The sequence below is a fragment of the Salvelinus namaycush genome, chromosome 25 (assembly GCF_016432855.1).
Source record: "Salvelinus namaycush isolate Seneca chromosome 25, SaNama_1.0, whole genome shotgun sequence".
Taxonomy (NCBI): domain Eukaryota; kingdom Metazoa; phylum Chordata; class Actinopteri; order Salmoniformes; family Salmonidae; genus Salvelinus; species Salvelinus namaycush.
Window position 1 is genome coordinate 10,354,330 of NC_052331.1, and position 27,948 is coordinate 10,382,277.

The 27,948-nt window shown below is 46.4% G+C and overlaps 2 protein-coding genes and 1 pseudogene across 7 annotated transcripts in view; all 3 read left to right on the top strand.

Moving 5' to 3' along the window:
- Positions 1–16,221, top strand: part of LOC120020210 (chromodomain-helicase-DNA-binding protein 8-like) — a 28,412-nt gene extending 12,191 nt beyond the window's left edge. Inside the window, exons 20-39 of the mRNA XM_038963719.1 lie at positions 5,625–5,820; positions 5,950–6,120; positions 6,231–6,524; positions 6,612–6,832; positions 6,993–7,195; positions 8,490–8,646; positions 8,725–8,814; positions 8,895–8,998; positions 9,131–9,254; positions 9,390–9,465; positions 9,563–9,837; positions 10,030–10,259; positions 10,405–11,073; positions 11,174–11,286; positions 11,705–11,932; positions 12,144–12,239; positions 12,940–13,083; positions 13,219–13,323; positions 13,431–13,535; positions 15,165–16,221. Of these exons, the coding sequence (XP_038819647.1) occupies positions 5,625–5,820; positions 5,950–6,120; positions 6,231–6,524; positions 6,612–6,832; positions 6,993–7,195; positions 8,490–8,646; positions 8,725–8,814; positions 8,895–8,998; positions 9,131–9,254; positions 9,390–9,465; positions 9,563–9,837; positions 10,030–10,259; positions 10,405–11,073; positions 11,174–11,286; positions 11,705–11,932; positions 12,144–12,239; positions 12,940–13,083; positions 13,219–13,323; positions 13,431–13,535; positions 15,165–15,509 (3,946 nt within the window). The 3' untranslated portion in view covers positions 15,510–16,221. The remainder of the gene's footprint in view (positions 1–5,624; positions 5,821–5,949; positions 6,121–6,230; positions 6,525–6,611; positions 6,833–6,992; positions 7,196–8,489; positions 8,647–8,724; positions 8,815–8,894; positions 8,999–9,130; positions 9,255–9,389; positions 9,466–9,562; positions 9,838–10,029; positions 10,260–10,404; positions 11,074–11,173; positions 11,287–11,704; positions 11,933–12,143; positions 12,240–12,939; positions 13,084–13,218; positions 13,324–13,430; positions 13,536–15,164) is intronic.
- Positions 16,222–17,852: 1,631 nt separating this feature from the next.
- LOC120019814 lies at positions 17,853–18,260 on the top strand (annotated as a pseudogene).
- Positions 18,261–18,611: 351 nt separating this feature from the next.
- LOC120020211 (TOX high mobility group box family member 4-A-like) lies at positions 18,612–27,795 on the top strand. 6 transcript variants are annotated; one of them, XM_038963722.1, is made up of 10 exons: positions 18,650–18,681; positions 20,055–20,114; positions 20,307–20,372; positions 20,510–20,806; positions 20,935–21,189; positions 23,401–23,805; positions 25,670–25,750; positions 25,867–26,619; positions 26,707–26,861; positions 27,037–27,795. In XM_038963722.1, exons 1-10 carry the CDS (start codon positions 18,676–18,678, stop codon positions 27,092–27,094), a joined length of 2,136 nt encoding a protein of 711 aa, XP_038819650.1. In that variant the 5' UTR covers positions 18,650–18,675; the 3' UTR covers positions 27,095–27,795. The 6 variants fall into 6 exon arrangements, with proteins under 6 accessions (XP_038819652.1, XP_038819653.1, XP_038819650.1 ...); XM_038963724.1 differs by lacking the exon at positions 20,055–20,114 and having other exon boundaries at positions 18,612–18,681; XM_038963725.1 differs by lacking the exon at positions 20,055–20,114 and having other exon boundaries at positions 18,612–18,681; positions 20,513–20,806.
- Positions 27,796–27,948: the final 153 nt, after the last annotated feature.

A 27,948-nucleotide genomic window follows, 5' to 3' on the forward strand; every position in this document is an offset into this window, starting at 1 on the left:
CGAGTCAGTGCAAAATAATAAAATACAAGTAGTCCGGGTAGTCATTTAATTAACTGTTCAGCAGTCATGGCTTGGTATGGCAACTGCTTGGCATCTGACCGCAAGGCGCTAGAGGGTAGTGCGTACGGCCCAGTACATCACTGGGGCCAAGCTTCCTTCCACCCCGGAAGCTGTTTAGGAGCCTTTTGGTTCCAGACTTGGCGCTCCGGATCCACTTGTCATGCGGTAGCAGAGAGAATAGTATGACTTGGGTGGCTGGAGTCTTTGACAATTTTTAGGGTCTTCCTCTGACACCGCCTGGTATAGAGGTCCTGGATGGAAGGAAGCTTGGCCCCAGTGATGTACTGGGCCGTACGCACTACCCTCTAGCGCCTTGCGGTCAGATGCCGAGCAGTTGCCATACCAGGCTGTGACGCAACAATCAGGATGCTCTCGATTGTGCAGCTGTAGAACTTTTTGAGGAAATGAGGTCCCATGCTAAATCTATTCAGCCGCCTGAGGGGGAAGAAGTGTTGTCGTGCCCTCTTCACTACTGTGTTGGTGTGTTTAGACCCTGAAAGGTTATTAGTGATGTGGATTCCGAAAAACTTGAAGCTCTCGACCCGCTCCACTGCCACAGCCCCGTTTATGTGAATGGGGGGTGTGCTCAGCCCTCATTTTCCTCTAGTCCACGATCCGTTCCTTTGTCTTGCTCACATTGAGGGAGAGGTTATTGTCCTGACACCACACGGCCAGGTCTCTGACCTCTTCCCTATAGGCTGTCTCATCGTTGGTGATCAGGCCTACCACAGTCTTGTCGACAGCAAACTTAAGGATGGTATTGGAGTCGTGAATAGCCACGCAGTCGTGGGAGTACAGGAGGGGACCCGGTGTTGAGGGTCAGCGTGACTGATGTGGTGTTGTCTACCCACCACCTTGGGGTGGCCTGTCAGGAAGTCCAGGATCCAGTTGCAAAGGGAGGTGTTCAGTCCCAGGGTCCTTAACTTAGTGATGAGCTTGGAGGGCGCTATGGTGTTGAACGCTGAGCTGTAGTCAATGAACAGCATTCTCACATAGGTGTTCCTTTTCTCTAGGTGGGAAAGGGCAGTGTGGAGTGCATTTGAGATTGCGTCATCTGTAGATCTGTTGGGGCGGTATGCGATTTGGAGTGGGTCTAGGGTATCTGGGATGATGGTGTTGATGTGAGCCATGACTAGCCTTTCATGGCTACAGATGTGCGTACTACGTGGTGTAGTCATTTAGCCAGGTTACCTTGACGTTCTTGGGAACAGGGACTATGGTTGTCTGTAGGGTTGAGCGATGTCTGGAATGACACATCGTCCCATCGACCTGTCCAAACATCGTTGATATACTATTGTATCGTCTTTATTTATCCGGGGCAGGGGGGAGCACATCATTCTGTTGCCTAGCAACACATTAAACAAGCTGTAATGCAGCCTGTCATACACAAAACACAAAAATAAAAGATTTTTAAATTGTTTTAAAGTCTAATCATTAGACTACGAGGTGGAAATAATTTTACCAATGGTGTGTTTTGTGTGCAAATAAATATAATGAACAAAAATATAAATTCAACATGTAAAGTGTTTCCTGAGCTGAAATAAAAGACCTACATTTTTTTACATATGCACAAAAAGCTTATTTCTCCTATGCCAAGATAATCCATCACCCTGCCAGGTGTGGCATATCAAGAATCTGATTAAACGGCATGATCATTACACAGGTGCACCTTGTGCTGGGGGCAATGAAAGGCCACTCATGTGCAGATCTGTCACATAACACAATGCCACAGATGTCTCAAGTTTTGAGAGAGCGTGCAATTGGCCTGCTGACAGCAGGAATGTCCACCAGAGCTGTTTCCAGATAATTTAATGTTAATTTCTATACCATAAGCCGCCTCCAACGTTGTTAGAATTTGGCAGCATGTCCAACCAGCCTCACAACCGCAGACCAAGTGTAACCACGCCAGCCCAGGACCTCCCCATCCAGCTTCTAAACCTGAGAGATCATCTGAGACCAGCCACCTGGACAGCTGATGAAACTGAGGAGTATTTCTGTCTGTAATAAAGCCCTTTTGTGGAGAAAAACTTATTCTGATAGGCCCAGCCAAACTCCCCAGGGGGTGGGACTGGCTCACAATTGGGTGGGCTTATGGCTACGCCCCTGCCTAGTCATGTGAAATCCATAGATTAGGGCTTAACAAATTTATTTTTGTTCAGTATAAATAAATATAAGACAATTTATATGGTGATATGTGGCACCGATAACTTTGAATGGTGATTTGGAACCAAACGTTGTAGGCCTTCAGTGTGATACGAGACCCTTTCAATGGTGATTTCAGACGATTTCACTGGGCAGTCTTCTTGGGAGAGTTAGGTAAACGGTCAGACTCAATGCGCAACACTAGGCCAGCGCAGAGCTCACATCCTACCTACCTTAAGATGTAATCGGAGGAGATGATGACCCATTGGCATGGTGGAGAGGGAACAAGGGTCGCTTTCCGCTCTTGGCCAACGTCGCCCTCAAATACCTCTGCAGCTGTGCAAAAGACGTTCCGTCTGTACGTGTTTTCAGTAGCCCTACAGCAGGCAATATTGTTACCTTAGGTCGGTTCATATTAAATACACTGCTCAAAAAAATAAAGGGAACACTTAAACAACACAATGTAACTCCAAGTCAATCACACTTCTGTGAAATCAAACTGTCCACTTAGGAAGCAACACTGATTGACAATAAATTTCACATGCTGTTGTGCAAATGGAATAGACAAAAGGTGGAAATTATAGGCAATTAGCAAGACACCCCAAATAAAGGAATGGTTCTGCAGGTGGTGACCACAGACCACTTCTCAGTTCCTATGCTTCCTGGCTGATGTTTTGGTCACTTTTGAATGCTGGCGGTGCTTTCACTCTAGTGGTAGCATGAGACGGAGTCTACAACCCACACAAGTGGCTCAGGTAGTGCAGTTCATCCAGGATGGCACATCAATGCGAGCTGTGGCAAAAAGGTTTACTGTGTCTGTCAGCGTAGTGTCCAGAGCATGGAGGCGCTACCAGGAGACAGGCCAGTACATCAGGAGATGTGGAGGAGGCCGTAGGAGGGCAACAACCCAGCAGCAGGACCGCTACCTCCGCCTTTGTGCAAGGAGGTGCACTGCCAGAGCCCTGCAAAATTACCTCCAGCAGGCCACAAATGTGCATGTGTCAGCATATGGTCTCACAAGGGGTCTGAGGATCTCATCTCGGTACCTAATGGCAGTCAGGCTACCTCTGGCGAGCACATGGAGGGCTGTGCGGCCCCACAAAGAAATGCCACCCCACACCATGACTGACCCACCGCCAAACCGGTCATGCTGGAGGATGTTGCAGGCAGCAGAACGTTCTCCATGGCGTCTCCAGACTGTCACGTCTGTCACATGTGCTCATGTGCTCAGTGGGAACCTGCTTTCATCTGTGAAGAGCACAGGGCGCCAGTGGTGAATTTGCCAATCTTGGTGTTCTCTGGCAAATGCCAAATGTCCTGCACGGTGTTGGGCTGTAAGCACAACCCCCACCTGTGGACGTCGGGCCCTCATACCACCCTCATGGAGTCTGTTTCTGACCGTTTGAGCAGACACATGCACATTTGTGGCCTGCTGGAGGTCATTTTGCAGGGCTCTGGCAGTGCACCTCCTTGCACAAAGGCGGAGGTAGCGGTCCTGCTGCTGGGTTGTTGCCCTCCTACGGCCTCCTCCACGTCTCCTGATGTACTGGCCTGTCTCCTGGTAGCGCCTCCATGCTCTGGACACTACGCTGACAGACACAGCAAACCTTTTTGCCACAGCTCGCATTGATGTGCCATCCTGGATGAACTGCACTACCTGAGCCACTTGTGTGGGTTGTAGACTCCGTCTCATGCTACCACTAGAGTGAAAGCACCGCCAGCATTCAAAAGTGACCAAAACATCAGCCAGGAAGCATAGGAACTGAGAAGTGGTCTGTGGTCACCACCTGCAGAACCATTCCTTTATTGGGGGTGTCTTGCTAATTGCCTATAATTTCCACCTTTTGTCTATTCCATTTGCACAACAGCATGTGAAATTTATTGTCAATCAGTGTTGCTTCCTAAGTGGACAGTTTGATTTCACAGAAGTGTGATTGACTTGGAGTTACATTGTGTTGTTTAAGTGTTCCCTTTATTTTTTTGAGCAGTGTATAAATAGTCCAAATTTTTGGTTTTGCATCGCACTTTTTATTTGTTTAATTTTTCAAAGCCGGTATTCACAGATGTGTCTTATTCGAAATAAATATAGTCTAGGCTAGAATATTCTGTGGTGTTCCTTACATTTATTTGGTTAATTTCGTCTTGTTTATTTTCGAAAGTGCTGCTGTGGGAGCTTATGTTATGCCCGTTGTGCAATTCAAGGATATGAATAAACACTTCCACAATAATATAAATGTCTGTTTAGAAGTTAAACTTGTACAAGTAACGTTTACTGAACATTTTATTGACTGTAGCCTAGTGACTATATTATGGTCTGTTTGGTTTACAGGGACTTTGTGGCAGCACACTTTGTTTTTCCTAAAACTTTGTTTAGGTGGAGGCCAGAAACTTAAGGTTTGTTTAAACTTCCCATTCAATTATTCTATCTTGCAATTGTTGGTTCTCTTTATTATTATAATATCATTTTATTTAGGCTATTCACAAAAGTTTCTGAGAGAGAACTCTGTTACTGGCCTCCTGGATTCATTTGAAAGTTGATCATGAAAGATCTGCTTAGGAAAATAGGAATAGGTAGGTCATTTGGCGTGACACCTGGCTGTGAGCTGCACTGTTGTGAGCTTCCCGACTCCGGCGGTGCAAGTCATGTTCAAATAGGTTATATCGTCTATAAAAAAAATAAATGTATACAAACTATCGTCTGTCACACCACGACATTGTTGCCATCAACGATGTCTGTCAAACATTGTTGATTTAATACTATATCGTCCAACCCTTGTGGTCTGCTTGAAACATGTAGGTATTACAGAATGGGTCAGGGAGAGGTTGAAAATGTCAGTGAAGACACTTGCCAGCTGGTCAGCGCATGCTCTGAGTAGGCATCATGTTTATCCATCTGGCCCTGCAGACTTGAATGTTAACCTGTTTTAAAGGTCTTACTCATATTGGCTACGGAGAGCGGGATCACAGTTGTCCGCAACAGCTGGTGCTCTTATGCATGGTTCAGTGTTGCTTCCCTTGAAGTGAGCATAGAAGGCATTTAGCTCATCTGGTAGGCTCACGTCACTGGGCAGCTTGTGGCTGGGCTTCCCTTTGTAATCCGTGATAGTTTGCAAGCCCTGGCACATCCGACGAGCCTCCGAGCCGGTGTAGTAGGATTCGATCTTAGTCCTGTATTTATGTTTTCAATAAACATTGGAGATGTAAACTACTTTTCATGTTGTCAACAATCTAAGCCAACCCTGTCTGTTTTTCCCCATAGTTGTGCATGTCAGTTTTGTTGCTTAACAACCAACCCGTCTATGGAGCTGTAGATAGACTACCTCATCAACAAGAGAGATGGGCATGTTGATTTAATAACTAGATTTTGTTGCGAAGAGTAATCTAGATGAGTAAGAAGTTGCCTTTATCATTGTTCTGCCCAGATACCTGTACGAGCGTATTGATGGCAGAGTGAGAGGGAACCTGCGTCAGGCAGCCATTGATCGCTTCAGCAAACCAGACTCGGACCGTTTCGTCTTCCTGTTGTGTACCCGGGCTGGAGGTCTGGGCATCAACCTGACTGCTGCTGACACCTGCGTCATCTTTGACTCAGACTGGAACCCTCAGAATGATCTGCAGGTAATGTCTGACCTTTGACCTCAGGCTCCCTCTTTTGTCTGGGTTCTTCTAATGTTTTATCCTAATTCCCTTACCACGCTGCACAAATTGCATCTGATTGATTGTACTAACCCTGCCTTCTCTCAACAGGCTCAGGCGCGGTGTCACCGTATCGGCCAGTCCAAGGCGGTGAAGGTGTACCGTCTGATCACCAGGAACTCCTATGAGAGGGAGATGTTGGACAAGGCTAGCCTCAAACTGGGTCTGGACCGGGCTGTACTGCAGAGCATGAGTGGCAACAAGGAGAGCAACGTCAACGGAGTAAGGGGGCCAAAAATATTGTTATTTACTTACGTACTATATTTTTAAGCCTGTGGTTTGTTTGGATGCCAACCATCTGGTTAATATCTCTTCTTCCAACCGCTTCTCAGCAAATCCAGCAGTTCTCTAAGAAGGAGATCGAGGACCTCCTGAGGAAGGGGGCGTACGCTGCCATCATGGACGAGGAGGACGAGGGCTCCAAGTTCTGCGAGGAGGACATTGACCAGATCCTCCAGAGGAGAGCCACCACCATCACCATCGAGAGCGAGGGCAAGGGCTCCACCTTCTCCAAGGCCAGCTTCGTGGCCACCGAAAACAGGACCGACATCGCCCTGGACGACCCCGAGTTCTGGCAGAAGTGGGCCAAGAGGGCAGACATAGACTTTGATTCCATGAATAGGAAGGTAATGTGAACGTGTCCATTCTGTGTGTGCACTACCTTTCTCAATGTGTTTTGTGAAAAGCTCATTTTTCTCCCATCCTCCCTGTAGAACACTCTGGTGATTGACACACCCAGAGTAAGGAAGCAGACCCGTCAGTTCGCTACCCTGAGGGGCGAGGGCGGGGAGATCTCTGACCCCGACAGCGACGAGGAGTACCCACCCGCCAATTCCCGGCAGTCCCGGTCCTCAAGGCGCTCCGAGCGCCACACTGGAAATGGCTACGGCCGCACCGACTGCTTCCGTGTGGAGAAACACCTTCTTGTTTACGGGTAGGTGGACCTGACTAGGGGCCTGGAGGTTTTTTTCTGGACAGGTGTAGTTACAATACACATGTGAGAGTAAAGTTATGACCGGATTTTCTACCAAAGCAAGCTCCACGCTATTGTGCCGGTCTCCTTTCTCACTCTGCCGCCTCCTGTGCTTGTCCAGGTGGGGGCGCTGGCGGGACATCCTGTCTCATGCACGCTGTAAGCGGCGCCTCGGGGAGCGTGACGTGGAGACCATCTGCAGGGTTATCCTTGTCTTCTGCCTGCTGCATTACCGTGGCGACGAGAACATCAAGAGTTTCATCTGGGAGCTCATCACCCCCCCAGAGAACGGCCGGGAACCACACACACTCCTCAACCACTCTGGTATGTATGACTGTTATAGAACCACACACTCTCCTCAACCACTCTGGTATGTATGACCGTTATAGAACCACACACACTCCTCAACCACTCTGGTATGTATGACCGTTATAGAACCACACACTCTCCTCAACCACTCTGGTATGTATGACCGTTATAGAACCACACACACTCCTCAACCACTCTGGTATGTATGACCGTTATAGAACCACACACTCTCCTCAACCACTCTGGTATGTATGACCGTTATAGAACCACACACTCTCCTCAACCACTCTGGTATGTATGACCGTTATAGAACCACACACACTCCTCAACCACTCTGGTATGTATGACCGTTATAGAACCACACACTCTCCTCAACCACTCTGGTATGTATGACCGTTATAGAACCACACACTCTCCTCAACCACTCTGGTATGTATGACCGTTATAGAACCACACACTCTCCTCAACCACTCTGGTATGTATGACTGTTATAGAACCACACACACTCCTCAACCACTCTGGTATGTATGACCGTTATAGAACCACACACTCTCCTCAACCACTCTGGTATGTATGACCGTTATAGAACCACACACACTCCTCAACCACTCTGGTATGTATGACCGTTATAGAACCACACACACTCCTCAACCACTCTGGTATGTATGACCGTTATAGAACCACACACTCTCCTCAACCACTCTGGTATGTATGACCGTTATAGAACCACACACTCTCCTCAACCACTCTGGTATGTATGACTGTTATAGAACCACACACACTCCTCAACCACTCTGGTATGTATGACCGTTATAGAACCACACACACTCCTCAACCACTCTGGTATGTATGACCGTTATAGAACCACACACTCTCCTCAACCACTCTGGTATGTATGACCGTTATAGAACCACACACTCTCCTCAACCACTCTGGTATGTATGACTGTTATAGAACCACACACTCTCCTCAACCACTCTGGTATGTATGACCGTTATAGAACCACACACTCTCCTCAACCACTCTGGTATGTATGACCGTTATAGAACCACACACTCTCCTCAACCACTCTGGTATGTATGACTGTTATAGAACCACACACACTCCTCAACCACTCTGGTATGTATGACCGTTATAGAACCACACACACTCCTCAACCACTCTGAATGTGTCTTACAACCTCCATCCACCCATTGTCTAAACGTTTCTTGCTCTGTTTTGGATAACTGTTTACATGTTTGTGTTGATGTATTTTCTGTCTAGCATTGCCTTCCAGGGTTGTAAGTTAAATGTGTCAATGTGTTTCTAGGTCTGTCCATCCCTGTTCCTCGGGGCAGGAAGGGGAAGAGGGTGAAGGCCCAGAGCTCATTTGACATTCAGAAGGTGGAGTGGATCCGCCAGTACAACCCCGACTCCCTGCTTCTGGACGACAGCTACCGCAAACATCTCAAGCACCAGTGCAACAAGTCCGTGTGTTTTCACCCTAGAGAGTACTGAAGTGTTTGTGCACAGTATCAGGGCATTAACCCTTTCCTTGTCTTCAGGGTGTTGCTGAGAGTGCGTATGCTGTACTACCTGAGACAGGAAGTCATTGGAGAACATGCCGATTCTGTGCTGAGAGGAGCCGATGCCAGGTATCACCCTATTAAAACTACTCATTACTTGCTACATGCATATCTACACACACATACTGATTCTGTCTGTGTCCTCGTAGGGATATTGACATCTGGATGCCTGAGATGGAGCAGCAGGAGGTGCCATCAGGCTGGTGGGATACAGAGGCAGACCGCTCCCTCCTCGTCGGTGTCTTCAAACACGGTCTGCGTTTTGAATGTCAACGTCTTTAGGCGTTTTGTTTACTTGTCCAGAATACCTTGTGTTTATCAGTAGGAAGGTGGCGCTGGGTGTTTTAGTGAGTGTGTTTGTAGTAACTCCAGTCTGTTGCTCCAGGGTATGAGATGTACACCACCATGCGTGCCGATGACTGTCTCTGTTTCCTGGAGAGAGCTGGTCGCCCTGACGACCAGGCCATTGATGCGGAGCAGCACTCTGCAGACGCGGAGCTGGGAGACGGGTGAGCTACACTGGCTAACCTTATTAGCGCTTCGCTAAACAACCCGCTGACTTTATATCACTAAACTCTTTAGAGCTGGCCTCTCCCCCATGAACTTGACAAATTGGTGGCTGTAACTTTGTTTTTGCCCCCCAGAGGAGACGATGACAAGTATTCTGAAGACCCAGAGTTCAAGCCTGCGTTAAGGCACACCAAAGACCTGTACGAGGAGGTGTGAATCAGTACTTAATATTCTTCATTGATTGATTTTGGTTAGAGAATATTGTTATTATATTCATGATAATCCCTCTCCCCCCCCCCCACCCCAGGCTGACTCCATGAACATGGGTGACGATATCTGTGTCGATGACAAGCCGGGGCCCGTTAAAACCAAGGGACCGCCTTCTGGCCTGTCAGGAGCCTGTGAGTGGCCGACCAGCTCGTCACTTACCGCGCGGCTCCGGCGTCTGATCACCGCATACCAGCGCAGCTACAAGAGAGAGCAGCTGAAGGTGGAGGCAGCAGAGAAGGGCGACCGCAAGCGCAGGAGGTGTGAGCAGGCCAGTAAGCTGAAGGAGATTGCACGCCAGGAACGCCAACAGAGGTACCAACTACTACCCTCAGCTATTAACTCTGCAAGCATATGTGTCCTGAATCTGAGGTACAGTTGTTGTGTTGGTTTAATGTGTCTGTATGCTGTAACCTTACACAATTATCTGATATAAGACTCAGAGTGAGTTTTAAGTGTTCCAATATTTTAACCATCTGTCTTGTGTGTCTTCACTTTCTCTCCTAGGTGGACCCGTAGAGAGGAGTGTGATTTCTACCGTGTGGTGTCCACGTTTGGTGTCGAGCGGATAAAGGAGCCAAACGCCCAAGAGGGGGAGGATGCTAAACTGGAATGGGCCCGCTTCCGGACCTTCGCCCGTCTGGACAAGAAGACGGACGAGAGTCTGAGTCGCTACTTCCGCTGCTTCATGGCCATGTGCCGGAGGGTGTGCAACCTGCGGCCCGCCCGCGGAGAAGGTCAGAACCGCGTCAAACAGTATTATTAAATACAGGATATTGAAAAGTGTAATCCCTTGACGCGGTCAAATATAATAGAGCACGGTGTTGGATATGTGGGTTGATTTGGAGAGACACCAATCCCTAACCCTCTCTCCCTCCCCAGACCCGTCAGAGTTGGGGCAGTCTATGGCCCCCATCACCGAGGAGCGGGCCTCTCGCACCCTGTACCGCATCAGCCTGCTGCGCCGTCTTCGTGAGCGTGTCCTGCCCCACCCCTCCATGGAGGAGAGCCTGCTGCTGGCCCCACTCAGCTCCGAGCTTCCCGTCTGGTGGAGCACTCCGGCCCACGACCGGGAACTCATGCTGGGCGCCGCCCTCCACGGCGTCAGCCGCACCGAGCTTTCAGTCTTCTCTGACCCGCAGTTCTCCTTCAGCCAAGCCCACCACGACTACCTCGAGATCCAGCAGAACCAGCCCGCCCCTGCCACTCCCCTCCGCCAACCACAGGCAGAGGAGGGCTCCGCCGTCAAGGAGGAGGAGGGACTGAACGGGGAGTCCGGCCTCCTTGGAGCTTCTGAGGCTCTTGGCCACTCCGATACCCAGACCACACCCCTCTCTCGCCCTGATGGGAAGGGACAGGCCCGGACCGCCTTGGGCTGGAAGAAGAGCAGGGGGAGGGGCCCGAGAAGCGGAGGAAAGAAAGGCGGAAGAAGTGGAGGAGAAGGAGGGACGTCTGATTTGGATTCAGACTCTGATTCAGGCTCGTCTACCTCCTCCAGGCGATCAGAAAGCTCTGACGACAGTGGGGACAGCGACGCAGAGAGGGAGAGAGGTGAGTAACGGCTCAGAGGAATCTAGAAGAGTGTGAGGATTGAGTTAGGACAACACGGGTAGAACACACTTTTTGTATTATTATTTTTGTCTGTTTTCAGTTGCTCTGAAGATGGAGGAAGATGGAGAGAACAGCTTGCTCTCAATGACTCCATCTCAAGATGGCGCGCCACCGGAGTCCCTCACTGACCCCTTCAGGGTTGACTGGCCCAAGGTATGTAAGGGGACGTGTACTGTCTGCAATTATAGAGCGGTGGTTCCCAACCAGGGGTACTAGGACCCCTTGGGAATACTTGGCCTTTCCACAGGGGGTACATGAGAAGATTCATAAGACCATAGGCTTACTGGTAAAATGCACATGAAGGGGTACTTCAGGGGTACTCCGGGCAGAGCAGAATTCAGTTGGAGGTACAGTAACCGAAACAGGTTGGAAACCACTGCTATAGAGTATGGATGGGTCCAGATTCAGTATGTGGATGATGTTCTGGTTCAACAAACCGTATTGTGTTTGTGTAAAAGCTTACACATTAGTACTTCAAATACAGTAATAACAGGACGTTGAATAATAAACTGTGCAGTAAAAGGTTTGGTTTGTTGTGTTGGTGGAGTGATTTGACCGGTTGCTCCCTCAGGACCGTGTGTTAATAAACCGGCTGGACAGCCTCTGTACACTGGTGCTGTCTGGGCAGTGGCCGACAGGGCGACGCTACGCCTCTGACGCCCAGCTCAACCCAGGCTCTGACGACCTAGGGGCAGGGGATGAGCTCAGCTTTGCACGGCTCATGCGGAAAAGCCACAGCACACCCGGTGGAGAAGGAGCAGATGGAGAGGAATCTGAGTTCACGGTCAAACTCCTCAAGGTGAGATGAGAGAAACATAGAATAGAGGGGTCGAATCAATTCTGGTCCTGGGCTTTTGTTCTAGCCCAGTAATAACAGCTGATTCATATTTTTAAGCCATTGTAGTAAATTGGGATAAAGCATGGGTGATGTGATGTACAGATGGGATGACTAAATTGTTGTCTGTCCTCTTTCTCCATCCCCCTTTTCTTTTACTGTCCAACTCTCTTAGGAGGAGGGGCTGAAGCTGACCTTCTCTAAGCATGCCTTGATGTCCAACGGGTCAGGGGGAGAGGGGAGCGGGCGCAGGAAGCGTAGGGACCAAGAAGTACGCATATAGACTGAGTATACAAAACATTAGGAACACCTTCCTAATATTGAGCCGCTTCCCCCTTGCCCTCAGAACAGCCTCAATTCGTCTGGGCATGGACTCTACAAGGTGTTGAAAGCGTTCCACAGGAATGCTGGCCCATGTTGACTCCAATGCTTCCCACTGTTGTGTCAAGTTGGCTGGATGTCCTTTGGGTGGTGGACCATTCTTGATACACGCAGGAAACTATTGAGCGTGAAAAACTCAACAGCGTTGCAGGTTTTGACCAAAAACTGGTGCGCCTGGCACCTAATACCATACCCCATTTAAAGGCACTTAAATATTTTGTCTTGCCCATTCACCCTCGGAATGTGCATGTGTGCCATTCAATGTCTCAAAGCTTTAAAAATCCTTCTTTAACCGGTCTCCTCCCCTTCATCTACACTGATTTGAAATGTATTTAACAAGTGACATCAATAAGGGATCATAGCTTTCACCTGATCAATCTGTCATGGAAAGAGCAGGTGTTGCTAATGTTTTGTACACTCAGTGTATACAATACTTGTCCACATTCTCATGCAGTCAGTGGTTAAGACTGCTCATAATACACAGATACTTGTCTGAGAACAGTAGACAACAATAAGTAACAAACTACATACTCAAATGTTCATTCAGTGTCTGCATTCATCAAGCCTCGCTCACTCTCACTTCCCCCTAGTTGTCAGATCCAGACGGAACGGTCGCGGTGGTCGATGCCATGACGGGCACAGTGCTGAGTGGGGAGCGGGCCCCTCGACGCAGGGACTTGCCCAACTGGCTGAAGGAGAACCCAGAATATGAGGTGGAGGGAGACATGCTGGAGGTACATTTTTATCTAGAAGACTATGGCTGGGGCTCAAACGAGACTCTGTACAAGAGTAGTGCACTGTGAGAAATGCAGAATAATTTGAGATTTCCACTGCTGGCTGTAATGACTCTGTCTTCTGCGAACCCCTAGCTCCTTGTGAACAGGAGCAAGAGGAAGAAGAAGAGGACGGAGAAGGCAGTAGCGCTGTCGGGCAGTGAGAAGATTAACATAATTGATATGAGGACAGGAAAGAAGGTGAGAAATGGCAAAGGATGAGTGCATTGGGGTTCCTCTCTCAAATAAATATTGATTTGTGGATGCTGATTGCCCGAGGGTTAATTTTTATTTATTTTATTGCTCAGGTTGGGGCTGCCCATGGACCTATGCTGCAGGATCTGAGGGAGTTTCTGGAGGAGAATCCTGACTGTGCAGTTGCACCAGAGTGGGCTGAGACTGTCCGGTGCTCTGTGAGTACCCTTTATTAACTTATTGAAAGGCAAGGGGATAGGTTCTATTTCAGATAGTAAAATATTTTTATACAATTGAAGTCAGAAGTTTACATACACTTAGGTTGGAGTCATTAAAACTCGTTTTAAAACCACTCCACAATTTTCTTGTTAACAAACTATAGTTTTGGCAAGTCTACTTTGCATGACAGAAGTCATTTTTCCATTGTTTACAGACAGATTATTTCTCTTATAACTCACTGTATCACAATTCCAGTGGGTCAGAAGTTGACATACACTAAGTTGACTGTGCCTTTAAACAGCTTGGAAAATTGGAGGTGTACCTGTGGATGTATTTCAAGGCTTACCTTCAAACTCAGTGCCTCTTTGCTTGACATCATGGGAAAATCAAAAGAAATCAGCCAAGACCTCAGAAAAAAATTGTAGGCCTCCACAAGTCTGGTTCATCCTTGGGAGCAATTTCCAAATGCCTGAAGGTACCACGTTCGTCTGTACAAACAATAGTACGCAAGTATAAACACCATGGGACCACACAGCCGTCATACCGCTCAGGAAGGAAACGCTTTCTGTCTCCTAGAGATGAATGTGCTTTGGTGCGAAAAGTGCAAATCAATCCCAGAACAACAGCAAAGGACCTTGTGAAGATGCTGGAGGAAACGGGTACAAAAGTATCTATATCCACAGTAAAATGAGTCCTATATTGACATAACCTGAAAGGCCGCTCAGCAAGGAAGAAGCCACTGCTCCAAAACCGCCATAAAAAAGCCAGACTACGGTTTTCAACTGCACATGGGGACAAAGATCGTACTTTTTGGAGAAATGTTCTCTGGTCTGATGAAACAAAAATAGAACTGTTTGGCCATAATGACCATCATTATGTTTCGAATAAAAGGGGGGAGGCTTGCAAGCCGAAGAACATCATCCCAACTGAAGCACGGGGGTGGCAGCATCATGTTGTGGGGGTGCTTTGCTTCAGGAGGGACTGGTGCACTTCACAAAATAGATGGCATCATGAGGTAGGAAAATATGTGGATATATTGAAGCAACATCTCAAGACATCAGTCAGGAAGTTAAAGCTTGGTCGCAAATGGGTCTTCCAAATGGACAATGACCCCAAGCATACATCCAAAGTTGTGGCAAAATGGCTTAAGGACAACAAAGTCGAGGTATTGTAGTGACCATCACAAAGCCCTGACCTCAATCCTATAGAAAATGTGTGGGCAGAACTGAAAAAGCATGTGCGAGCAAGGAGGCCTACAAACCTGACTCAGTTACACCAGCTCTGTCAGGAGGAATGGGCCAAATTTCACCCAACTTATTGTGGAAGGTTACCCAAAACGTTTGACCCATGTTAAACAATTTAAAAGGCAACGCTACCAAATACTAATTGAGTGCATGTTAACTTCTGACCCACTGGGAATGTGATGAAAGAAATAAAAGCTGAAATAAATCAATCTCTCTACTATTATTCTGACATTTCACATTCTTAAAATAAATTGGTGATCCTAACTGACCTAAGACAGGGAATTTTTACTAGGATTAAATGTCAGGAATTGTGAAAACTGAGTTTACATACACCTTAGCCAAATGCATTTAAACTTCCGACTTCAACTGTATATCTTCTTCCAGGGCTTTCTGCCAGACAGCCTCTTCCACCGGCTACTCTCCGCACACTCTGTCATTCCCAAGAGAGACCGTCACCACCGCCACCACCACGCTCCCCAGCCTGACCCGCTGGAGGACCCACTCCTGGGCGGAGGTGAAGAAGAGACCCTGGTCTCAGACGGGGCCTACATGATGGAGGACGAAGACTTGGAAGATTCTTCTTTCCTGACTCAAGCCTTTGATGTTAAGATGGAAGGTGGCGACAGCTTGTCACAAGGCGGATACGAGAGTTCTGACAGGGAGGCCCTTTTGGACGACGTCATTATGGCGCAGAAGGACTCGGACTCTTCCTCCAGCTCAGAGGATTGACCAAGCCTGTCTTGTCTAATATAGTCCCTGAAAAATCATGTTATTTTTTTTTATCATGATCTATATTGAATTATGGATTAATTTGTTTTTTTTTGTTCTTTTTACTCATTTGTTTTATGTAGATTTTTGGAAAGGAGCAGGTTTGCACCCAACTCTTTCCATTCATGATATTCCTCCTCCCTTCATGACCATCCACTTGGTAGCCTGAACCCCAACAAAGTGACTCCATGCCCAACTCTGTTTCTCATGCCACTGCTCTCCTTCTCCCTCAACTACCCCTCAAACCCATCCCATTCCCAGCCTCATCTTTAAGGGGAGCCCTGCTGTATTAGGAGCCCTTTTATCCAAGAACCTCCAAGCTGGTCCTCCAGTTTAACTGGACGAGAGGACACACATGTACTGAGCAGACCAGAACTTTGCTCCCATGATGCCTGAGTCTGATGTCATAGGACCTTTCTGCACCCTGTTGAGTCAGTGAACTAGAAGGGGTCCAATATGTGGATGTACATTTTTCTGAAAGGATGTAACTTTAAGGGGGGGGTACCGGTATATTAGTTAATGATCCAGTGCTAGGAAGATGGGTGTATTGTACAATGTAGAGCTGGTCAGTTGTGTGCTATGGTGCAAAGATGACCGCAATGAGTTATTATTGTTTTATGACCTGATTGTATCTGTGACATGAATTACAGCAATCTACAGTGAAAACAGCTGAGTCCTCTGGTCCTTGTGTATTTTCTTGACCGCATGTGTTCGAGTTTTTTTCCTGCAGTTTACACTCACAGTACCAGTCAAAAGTTTGGACACACCTACTCATTCCAGGGTTTTTCTTTATATTTACTATTTTCTACATTGTAGAATAATAGTGAAGACATCGAACTATGAAACGACATATGGAACCGTGTAGTAAACAAATCCAAATATATTTGCGATTCTTCAAAGTAGCCACCCTTTGCCTTGACAGCTTTGCACACGCTTGGCATTCTCTCAACCAGCTTCATGAGGTAGTCACCTGGAATGCATTTCAATTAACAGGTGTGCCTTGTTAAGAAGATGGCCCTATTTGGTAAAAGACCAAGTTCATATAATGGCAAGAACAGCTCAAATAAGCAAAGAGAAATGACAGTTCATCATTACTTTAAGACATGGCAAGGTCAGTCAATGTCAAAAATTTCAAGAACTTTCAAAGTTTCATCAAGTGCAGTCGCCAAAAACCATCAAGCGCTATGATGAAACGGACTCTCCTGAGGACCGCCACAGGAAAGGAAGACCCAGAGTTACCTTTGTTGCAGAGGATAAGTTCATTAGTTACCAGCCTCAGAAATCAACAATAAACTGCACCTCAGATTGCAGCCCAAATAAATGCTTCACAGAGTTCAAGTAACAGACGCATCTCAACATCAACTGTTCAGAGAAGACCGTGAATCAAGCCTTCATGGTCGAATTGCTGCAAAGAAACCACTACTAAAGGACACCAATAAGAGACTTGCATGGGCCAAGAAACACAAGCAATGGACATTAGACTGGTGGAAATCTGTCCTTTGGTCTGATGAGTCCAAATTTGAGATTTTTGGTTCCAACCACCGTGTCTTTGTGAGACGCAGAGTAGGTGAATGGATTACCTCTGCATGTGTGGTTCCCACCATGATGCATGGAGGTGTGGGGGTGCTTTGCGGGTGACACTGTCAGTGATTTATTTAGGATTTAAGGCCCACTTAACCAGCATGGCTACCACAGCATACTGCAGCGATATGCCTTCCCATCTGGTTTGCGTTTCGTGGGACTATCATTTGTTTTTCAACAGGACATTGACCCAAAACAAACCCCCAGGCTGTGTAAGGGCTGCATCAGATGGCCTGGCCTCCAAACACCTGACCTCAACCCAATTGAGATGGTTTGGGATGAGTTGGACCGCAGAGTGAAAGAAAAGCAGCCAACAAGTGCTCAGCATATGTGGGAACTCCTTCAAGACTGTTGGAAAAGCATTCCAGGTGACTACCTCATGAAGCTGATTGAGAGAATGCCAAGAGTGTGCAAAGCTGTCAAAGCAAAGGGTGGCTACTTTAAAGAATCGAAATCTAAAAAAATATTGATTTAACACTTGTTTTGGTTACTACATGATTTCATAGTTTTGTTGTCTTCTATTATTCTACAATGTAGATAATAGTTCAAATAAAGAGAACTGTGTTGTAACTATCAATTTAAATGTAGTCACTGGAAACCAGTCTAATGGGAAGGATGGAATCTGGTCTACCATCTTATATGGTACCTTCACATGAGTGTTTTTTTCCTCACCTTGGAAGCACCCATCAGACTTGTAGAGATCTTTAGCGTGAGCTCGCGACCATGTTCCCTCAGTTTTACCCTAACCAAAATGGAGAGGGTGTACACGCTGAAGGTAAGCATTTCCTGCGTATCAGTATACTTTTTTTTTTTTTTCTCAATATTTCTTTCCCTGGATGTGAACTGTTTAATTACACTCGAATGGCATTAATTGCGTAATTCTGTCCGCTTTTCATTCCAAATGGCTCTAACAAACCCATTCTGATTGCATAGTACTGTCCGCTTTTCATTACATATGGCTGTAACAAACCCATTATTTCAATCTTAGAAGGTGGACCTTCTGGGCCAGCCCACCAGCTCGGCCCATCCGTCTCGGTTTACCTCCGACGACAAGTTCTCTCGGCACCGAGTGACACTGAAGAAACGCTTCGGGCTCCTTCTCATTCAGCAACCAAGACCCGTGCTCTAGTAGTCTAGCAAAAACAGTATTAGCTGACTGTACACACATCAATTTCTTTGAGTTATATTGAGTTATGTGACCAAACGTCATCTGATCTGACATCACTTTTTGTATTACTTTGATTTGCACTGTTTAGGCAACACGTTTTCTTCAAATTGAGATTGAGTGAATAAAGCATGTTTTTGTTAAACAACCTTTCACGGTTCTGTTTACTCATTTGATTAAGTATGTGAACTAGGTTGTAAATACCATTCTTATGGCACGATTTGTCATACTTGTTTTAATTAAGTTTATCATCAGTACTAAGAAATCTCTACAGGAGTGACGTCATTTCCCCAGAATAAATCCAAGGAAACCCGGAAGCCAAGTATCGAAAAGAGGAAACACAAAATAGAGTTAGGAAAGCAGCGGACCGATGTAGTGAGGATGGAGGTAAGATATAGTTTACCAATATTTCGTTATTGAAGATAGAGTAGGATTGTTTGCTAAATCTACTGAACTCCATCTTTTGTACCATCTTGCCATTTGAACTAGCTTTTGGATTTATCCCCAAAAAATTGCCTCGGTTGTGTTAACTTCACCCACAGTCATTCTTGACACGACCATCACTGGCTGTCATTTGTTTAGCTAATAAACACTACATATCACACCACCTTTTTACTATGACAATATTTAACTAACTTGTATAAGTAGCTAGTTTTTCAATGTAAACAAGAGGTTCTCTCGCTGGACTCAACTCCTTTGCTTTGTCATGCAACTCCTACCCGAGCTGATCTCACACAGACACACACTTAGATTGAAGATCACGTATAACTAGCTATTTTCATGGACAACTTTACAAGTTAGGATAATCAGATCGTCTTGAAACATATTTAGTCCTATGTCCATCACAATAAAGAGTGTTGGATTGGCATTGGGGAAGTTTCCTGTTCTCACACCAATCAATTCCTTAAAATTCCACGAGGGGGAGTGTACACTTCGAGAAGTTGAGGGGCATATTTCAAAATTGACCCATATCCCAATTTCCTATACATTTTGGATAGGTCTGAGCAGAGTTGTATTACTATGTTGTCCAGTAAGGTTAAATAAATGGAGATATTCTAGAGATATTTCCATCGAACTATTACATTAGATAAGCATGTCTGTTCTTTAGTTTTGAGTACGCGATCGATTATGTTTACTCGATTAGACAGACTTGTTCGACTACTATATTAATTGACTAGATCACAGCGTCGAGCCTGGTCGAGTTTGCTGAATATGGACCCGAATTAGCCCGAGCAACGAGATTTTGACAAATTGCCTGATATCTAGCTAAATATCTTACGGTCAGATTTCGATTCTTATGGGGAACAAAGATCTTTACAATAATTTTAAAATATATGTAAAAAAATAACAGCAAACGTGAGCTAAATCCGAATGCTTCATTGGAAGCTAGCGTTAGCATTGTTGGCTAGCCAGCTAACGTTAGCGAATTGAGTTTTCTTTGATGAGCTACAAGTATCTATCTGAGAATGCTGAACAAATCAGTTATTTGCAATTTAATTTTGTAAACAGGTTACCCAGCTAACATTAGTTAGGCTAGCTACATATATTTCTGTACTGCTAGCGGTTATAGCTAGCACACCAGTTGAAAACCTGTGTCGATTGATTCGTCTTGTCTGGCATGATGGGGATCTCTAGCTAGCTACATTAGCTGCAAAGAGCTCGCCAATCTTGGTTGATCCGTAGTTAAATCGCACAATTTTGATTGGTGTGTCACGATGGATCTTAACTTTTACTCTGAACTTTCTGATGGCACTGGTCAGAATGTCGACCCGGAGTTCTTGGAAGCACAGGCTTATAATGGATACGACCCAATTAACAAGGTATGGGGCCTATTTCTAAACAAGGGGGAAAAGAGTATTCACACGAAATGAAAATAACATATGTTGTGTATGCGTCCGCAGGCGAGTCAAGTGACTGTCCCAATTGAGCCTGATATGGTTGGACTGAATGGAGCTGAGATCCACTGTACTGAGAAAACAACATAAGTACTAAATCCCATTTCTGTTTGGCAGTTTCCAGGGGGCAGTGATAATTACCTTACCATATCTGGGGCAGGTCATCCTTTTCTCTCCTCTGAGGTGGGTATCATGATCCTAGAAGCCTGCACAGTTTCCATACTACATATTATTGACATTGTGCAGTGTATTTACACGTAACATGTTCATGTAATGTATCTGTCCCATTAACAGTTGTCCTTCTCCTTCTCTCTGTTTAGCAGACATTCCATACCCCCAGTCTTGGTGATGAGGTGTTTGAGATCCCTCCAATCTCCCTGGACCCGGACACGGCACTCAGTGTGGGGGACGTGGTTTCCCATTTTGGGGAACTGTCAGGTGGAGCAGGGAGTCTCGCGGGTGCTGGAAGCCTGGCGAGGAATGCTGTGGTGGGGGGCAATGACCCCTCCTTTGCCTCCACCTATGTGAACACAACCTCTCAGGGCCTGGAGCACCTGAGCTTGGGGGTGATGAACCAGCCTGGAGGGGGGGCCCTGCTCAGTTCAACACTAGGGGTGGTAAGTAGTGTACTTTATGAATAGCTTTGTGCATCAAGAATGTGTTTTTCTCAAATGCTAATGCTTTGTTAAGATAGTTTTTGTTAAGCGCTACTGCTAAGTAAACGCTCATGGCCTTGTCACTCTAGGAACTTGGCCACTCCATTGGCTCCCATTTCAGCAGCTCATCTCCAATGACCATTGATGTCCCACTTGGTGACATGAATCATGGCCTATTGGGACACAATCAGCTAACCACTATTGACCAATCAGATCTGAGCGCCCAGCTCGGGCTTGGCCTTCATGGTGGGAACATTCTGTCTCGTTCCAAATCACCTGACCAGCTGTCTGTCACGCCCTCTCCAGCGGGTTCTCTCCAGGATGATGATATGGATGACTTCAGGGTGAGTGTCTATTTGTATGTTTGTTTATACAGTGCCTTGCAAAAGTATTCAGACCCCTTGGATTTCTACACATTTTGTGTTACAAAGTGGGATTCAAATGGATTTAGTAGTCATGTTTGTCAACAATCTACACAAAATACTCTGTCAAAGTGGGCCCAAAATTCTAACATTAAAAGATTAATACAAGTAAAATATAGTCGTTGCATAAGTATTCAGCTCCCTGAGTCCATAGATGTTAGAAACACCTTTGGCAGCCATTACAGCTGGGAGTCTTCTTGGGTAAATCTCTAAGAGCTTTGCACACCTGGATTGTGCAATATTTGCAGATTTATTCTTTTCAAAATTCTTCAAGCTTTGTCAAGATGTTAGGGATCATGGCCATTTTCAAGTCTTGCCATAGGATTTCAAGTAGATTTAAGTCAAAATTGTAACTTGGCCACTTAGGAACATCCACTGTTTTCTTGATAAGCAACTCCAGTGTAGACTTGTGTTGTAGGTTATTGTCCTCCTGAAAGGTTAATTCCTCTCCCAGTGTTGGGTGTAAAAGCAGACAGAAGCAGGTTTTCCTCTAGGATTTTGCCTATGCTTAGCCCTATCCTGTTTATTTTTATCCTGAAAAACTCCCCCAGTATTTGCTGATGTCAATCATACCCATACCATGCTGCAGCCACCACCAAGCTTGAAAATAAGGAGGCAGGTAATCAGTGGTGTGTTGCAATTCCCCCAACCTAGAGCTTTGCATTTAGGCCAAAGAGTGTATTCCTTTGCCATGTTCTTTTGCAGTATTACTTGTTGCATACAAGATGCATGTTTTGGAATATTTTGTATATTTGTGTTCTTCTTTTCACTGTCATTTAGGTAATTTTTGTATTTAACCTTTATTTAACTAGGCAAGTCAGTTAAAGAACATTCTTATTTACAATGACGGCCAAACCCGGACAACGCTGAGCCAATTATGGGACTCCCAATCACGGCCGGATGTGATGCAGCCTGGATTTGAACCAGGGACTGCAGTGACACCTCTTGTACTGATATGAGTGCCTTAGACCGCAGCGCCACTCGGGAGCCCATTATTGTGGAGTCAACAATGTTGTTGATCCATCCCCAGTTCTCTCCCATTACAGCCATTGAACTCTGTAGCTGTTTTGAAATCACCAATGGTAACACCACTGAGCAGTTTCATTCCTGTCCTGCAGCTCAGTTCAGAAGGACGACTGTATCTTTGAGGTGTCTGGGTGGTTTAATACATAGTGCACAACATAATTATTAACTAGACCATGTTTTAAGATAGCTATTCAAGGTCTGATAGGCAACAATAACCAATCTACCAATCAGTTCCCTTTTTTATGAGGCTTTTCGAAAGCTCCCTGGTATTTGTAGTTGAATCTGTGCTTGAGGGACCGTGCAGATTTTGTATGTATGGGGGACAGAGGGAAGGGTTAGTTATTTAAAAATCATATCAACCCATATTCATTTCACACAGTCAAATTGGACTCCAGAACTAATTTAGGCTTGCCTAAACAAGGGGCTGAATACTTATGCAATGGCTATCTATTTGAGTTGTAAATCTTTGGTCATTTTTGTAATCGTCACTACATAACACAGTCAAAAATCATTGTATATAAGCCCTACCCATTTCCACAATTTATCTTCTTAAAATTGTATTTTAAACCTAACCCTAACTAATGAAGTTTGATGCGTTGGACCACCAGACTTCCGTCCAATTGCGTAGGTATCTGCCTGTCTGGGAACGAGATTAGGTGTAATGGGACTAACGTGACTTCACTTTAGAGCGTATGCCATCTTTCAGCACGAAATGTCACGCTGTATGAAGCACATGTTTATATCATATTTGACATAGTGGGTTATTTCACATTTTACATGGGTGATTGTCTCAGTTATGCCACATTTATGAACCCTTTATAAAGCATGACATACGGTTATAGAAGCTTTGTAACACATTTATGTAGCACTTATGAAGGCTTTATGAAGCCTTTATAAGCTAAGTGTAATTTAAAGCGGTACCTAATTGGGTCACTAATTTCTTTTAATACATTTTTCTTCCACTTTACCATTAGAGTATTTTTTGCATCATTTTTTTTACAATCAATTTTAATCCCAGTTTAACACACGCTTTGGAAGAAATCCAAGGGGTCTGAATAATTTCGGCAAGGTGCGTCTTGCTAAGTCTTACTAAATCTGCTGATCTAGCCTTGTATCTTTCCCCGTCTCTCTCTGTCCACTGGTCCCGCTGTCACCCCGAAGAGTGTGCTGGTCGACTCTCCGATGTCCCTGTCTGTCTCCCCTGCGGTACTCTCCCACCTCTCCACCATGCCAGCCTCTTCCCCCATGCTCGCCTCCTCAGTCTCCAGTGCCTTGGTGAGGCGCGGCGGGGGCAAGCCTGCCATGGTGGCCGCTACGGCAGGGCCTGGAGGAGGGAAGAAGGGGAAGAAGAAGAAAGATCCCAACGAGCCCCAGAAACCAGTCTCTGCCTACGCCCTGTTCTTCAGGGACACTCAGGCTGCCATCAAGGGCCAGAACCCCAACGCCACCTTTGGAGAGGTGTCCACGATAGTAGCCTCCATGTGGGACAGTCTTGGGGAAGAGCAGAAACAGGTATACAGTACATACACTTTGACTAATACACATGTAGGTAACAGCCAAAATAAAGGAAACACTTGAGTAAATGAGGAATACAAAATATATTAAAAAGCACGTACTTCAAATGTATTTATCAGCTGATGTAAGAAGGGCTTTATATCTCAAAGTGCTGTACAGAAACCCAGCCTAAAACCCCAAACAGCAAGCAATGCAGGTGTAGAAGCACGGTGGCTAGGAAAAACTCCCTAGAAAGGCCAAAACCTAGGAAGAAGCCGAGAGGAACCAGGCTATGAGGGTTGGCCAGTCCTCTTCTGGCTGTGCCGGGTGGAGATTATAACAGAACATGGCCAAGATGTTCAAATGTTCATAAATGACCAGCATGGTCAAATAATAAAAATCACAGTAGTTGTCGAGGGTGCAACAGGTCAGCACCTCAGGAGTAAATGTCAGTTGGCTTTTCATAGCCGATCATTAAGAGTATCTCTACTGCTCCTGCTGTCTCTAGAGAGTTGAAAACAGCAGGTCTGGGACAGCTAGCACGTCCGGTGAACAGGTCAGGGTTCTATAGCCACAGGCAGAACAGTTGAAACTGGAGCAGCAGCACGGCCAGGTGGACTGGGGACAGCAAGGAGTCATCATGCCAGGTAGTCCTGAGGCATGGTCCTAGGGCTCAGGTCCTCCGAGAGAAAGAAAGAAAGAGAATTAGAGAGAGCATACTTAAATTCACACAGGACACCGGATAAGACAGGAGAAGTACTCCAGATATAACAAACTGACCCTAGCCCCACGACACATAAGCTACTGCAGCATAAATACTGGAGGCTGAGACAGGAGGGGTCGGGAGACACTGGCCCCATCCAACGATACCTCCAGACAGGGCTAAACAGGCAGTATATAACCCCACCCACTTTGCCAAAGCACAGCCCCCACACCACTAGAGGGATATCTTCAACCACCAACTTCCTGAGACAAGGCAGAGTATAGCCTAACAAAGATCTCCGCCACGGCACAACCCAAGGGGGGGGGGGGCGCCAACCCAGACAGGAAGATCACGTCAGTGACTCAACCCACTCAAGTGACGCACCCCTCCTAGGGACGGCATGGAAGAGCACCAGTAAGCCAGTGACTCAGCCCCTGTAATAAGGTTAGAGGCAGAGAATCCCAGTGGAGAGAGGGGAAACGGCCAGGCAGAGACAGCAAGGGCGGTTTGTTGCTCCAGAGCCTTTCCGTTCACCTTCACACTCCTGGGCCAGACTACACTCAATCATATGACCTACTGAAGAGATGAGTCTTCAGTAAAGACTTAAAAGTTGAGACCGAGTCTGCGTCTCTCACATGGGTAGGCAGAGCATTCCATAAAAATGGAGCTCTATAGGAGAAAGCCCTGCCTCCAGCTCCAGCTGTACTTCCACACAGGTGTGGTTCCTGAGTTAATTATTAATTTATTTTGATGACCATGGCTAGAAAAAGAGATCTGTGGCTTTGAAAGAGGGGTCTCAAAGAAGCATAGAGGGTTTAAAGGATGTGTGTCAGTCACCAGATCTCAACCCAATTGAACCACTTGTAGGAGATTCTGGAGCGGTGCCTGAAAGTGTTTTCCACCAGCGTCAACAAAACAACAAATTCTGGAATTTCTGGTGGAAGAATGGTGTTGCATCCCTCCAATAGAGTTCCAAACACTTGTAGAATCTATGCCAAGGCGCATTAAAGCTGTTTTGGTGGCTTGTGGTGGCCCGACACTCTATTAAGATACTTTATGTAGGTGTTTCCTTTATTTTGGCAGTTATCTGTACATTTAGAAAATGTCAAGGACATTTGTGGTAAATGTAGCCTTTACGCACGTCTTTACTTAAGTAAATATACCCTCTGTCACTATTAGGTGTATAAGAGAAAGACGGAAGCAGCGAAAAAGGAGTACCTGAAGGCACTAGCAGCTTACAGAGCCAATCAGCTCTCACAGGTAAGAAACTCTTGGCCTGTCTTCGCTTGGAAATCGTGTGACTATAGCTCTGACAATGTTTTACTGTAAATGTCTGGAAGCTATTATCTCTTCAAAAAATGTGCTCATTTCCCCAGCCCTCCATTGAAGTGATGGACACAGCTTCTTCACCATCACCTCCTCCAATACCTGAGCCAATGCCTTTGGCCCCCCTGGCTCCCGCCCGCCCCTCCCGTCTCCCCCAACACATCGCAGACCAGAATACCATCACCAACATCTGTGCCTCCAACATTATTCTGGACGTCCCCCAAGTCACCACGCGTTCCCGCACAGGAGCTTGCAAGCCCCCCACCCTGGGCCCCACAGCCACCCCGACCCTGACCCCCACCATCACCAAGATCATCATCTCCAAACAGATGCTCCAGGCCGGGGCTAAGCTCCATCAGATACCCAACTCCATGGTGACGGTGCTCCCTGGCGGCGTGCGCACCCTGCTGCCCTCAGCCCCACGCCAGCCCCCACCTCTGCTGCAGATGCAGCACGCCCCTCCTCCCCCGCGGCTCCAGCAGATGGTACACTCCCCAGCCCCGCCTCCCCTACAGGCCAAGCCCCGAGGAGGGAATGCCGGGCCAGGGCTTCCTGTGTCCATCACCGCCACACCTCCCCCTCCACTACAGATCAAGATAGTCCCGGCCTCTTTGCAGGCAGACTCATCCTTGCCTATTATTGTTACGACAACAGCAACCGCCCACTCAATTGGTGTCAACACTTCCGCCATGCCTGCATCAGCATACTCCACCCCTACAGTGGCTCTGCAGTTGGCGAAGTCCACTGACTTGACGGCGAGTGCAGATGAGGATTCGGTTACGGAAGAGTTCACTTCGGGAGAGGTTAGCTGTGGTTTCTGACCCAATGTTCATGTTAAATATACTTGGCGTTTCAATAATTCCTCTCAACTTTCACCTCTTTTTCTTCAGATGGAAATGGAGTTCAATGTGTCTCCACGTGCCACTGACGCTGCTTCTGGCCCCCTGACTCTCTGTGTACGAGTAGGATGCACCAACCCTGCAATAGAGAGCACGGACTGGGACAAAGAGTACTGCAGCAGTGAATGTGTTGCCACTCACTGCAGGTTTGTGGGTTTGGATATAAATGTATTTGTGTTCCTTTCTTTCTGTGAGAAAAGTTTGTCGTTTTTTGGGAGGTTTAAGTAGAAGTTGTGTTGGAATAGAAAAAGGAACGTGATTGATTATGTTGACTGACTTAAAGACTTGTCTTTTTAATTTTTTCCCCTTTCTCTCCTTCAGGGATATCTTCATGGCCTGGTGCTCCATCAGGAATCAGAACACCATGGTTGTCAAGTAAAGACCGGCCATACCCAGACAAGGGGAGAATTGTGATTTGCGTCTTGTTGGGTCAGGGGTGATAACAGGCCTGAGGTAGACTGAGTGGGATGAGAGGAAGAAATGGCGTTTGGAGGAGAGCAACTGGGGAAAAGAAGAGTGCCATGTACCACAAAGCGATCCAGTGGAAGGAAATGAGCACCATAAAAACACATGGGATTCATTTAGAGATGGACAGTGGAGACGGTGGCCGAGATAAAACGTGCGAGGACAGGGAGTGAAGTATATCTCTTTTTTGTGTGTTATATTGTTTGGACTTGCATACCTTTTACTGGATCCATTCACAATGATGGTGTTATGAGAGGATGTATACCATATGAAGGAACCTGAAATCATAGTGGGGATCTAAAGGGTTCTATTCCAGAGGGTATATTGGATCATAGTGCCGTCACATGTTGACTTACACTACATGACCAAAAGTATGTGGACACCTGCTCGTCGAACCTCTCATTCCAAAATCATGGGCATTTATATGGAGTTGTTCCTCCCTTTTGCTGCTGTAACAGCCTTCACTATTCTGGGAATGTTTTCCATTAGATGTTTGAACATTGTTGCAGGGACTAGCTTCCATTCAGCCACAAAAGCATTCGTGAGGTCGGCACTGATGTTGGGCGATTAGGCCTGGCTCGCAGTCGGCGTTCCAATTCATCCCAAAGGTGTTCGATGGGGTTGAGATCAGGGCTCTGTGCACTTCAGCATATGTCTGTCCCATTCTGTGAGCTCGTGTGGCCTACCACTTCACGTCTGAGCCGTTGTTGCTCCTAGACCATTTCCACTTCACAATAACAGCACTTGCATTTGACATGGGCAGCTCTA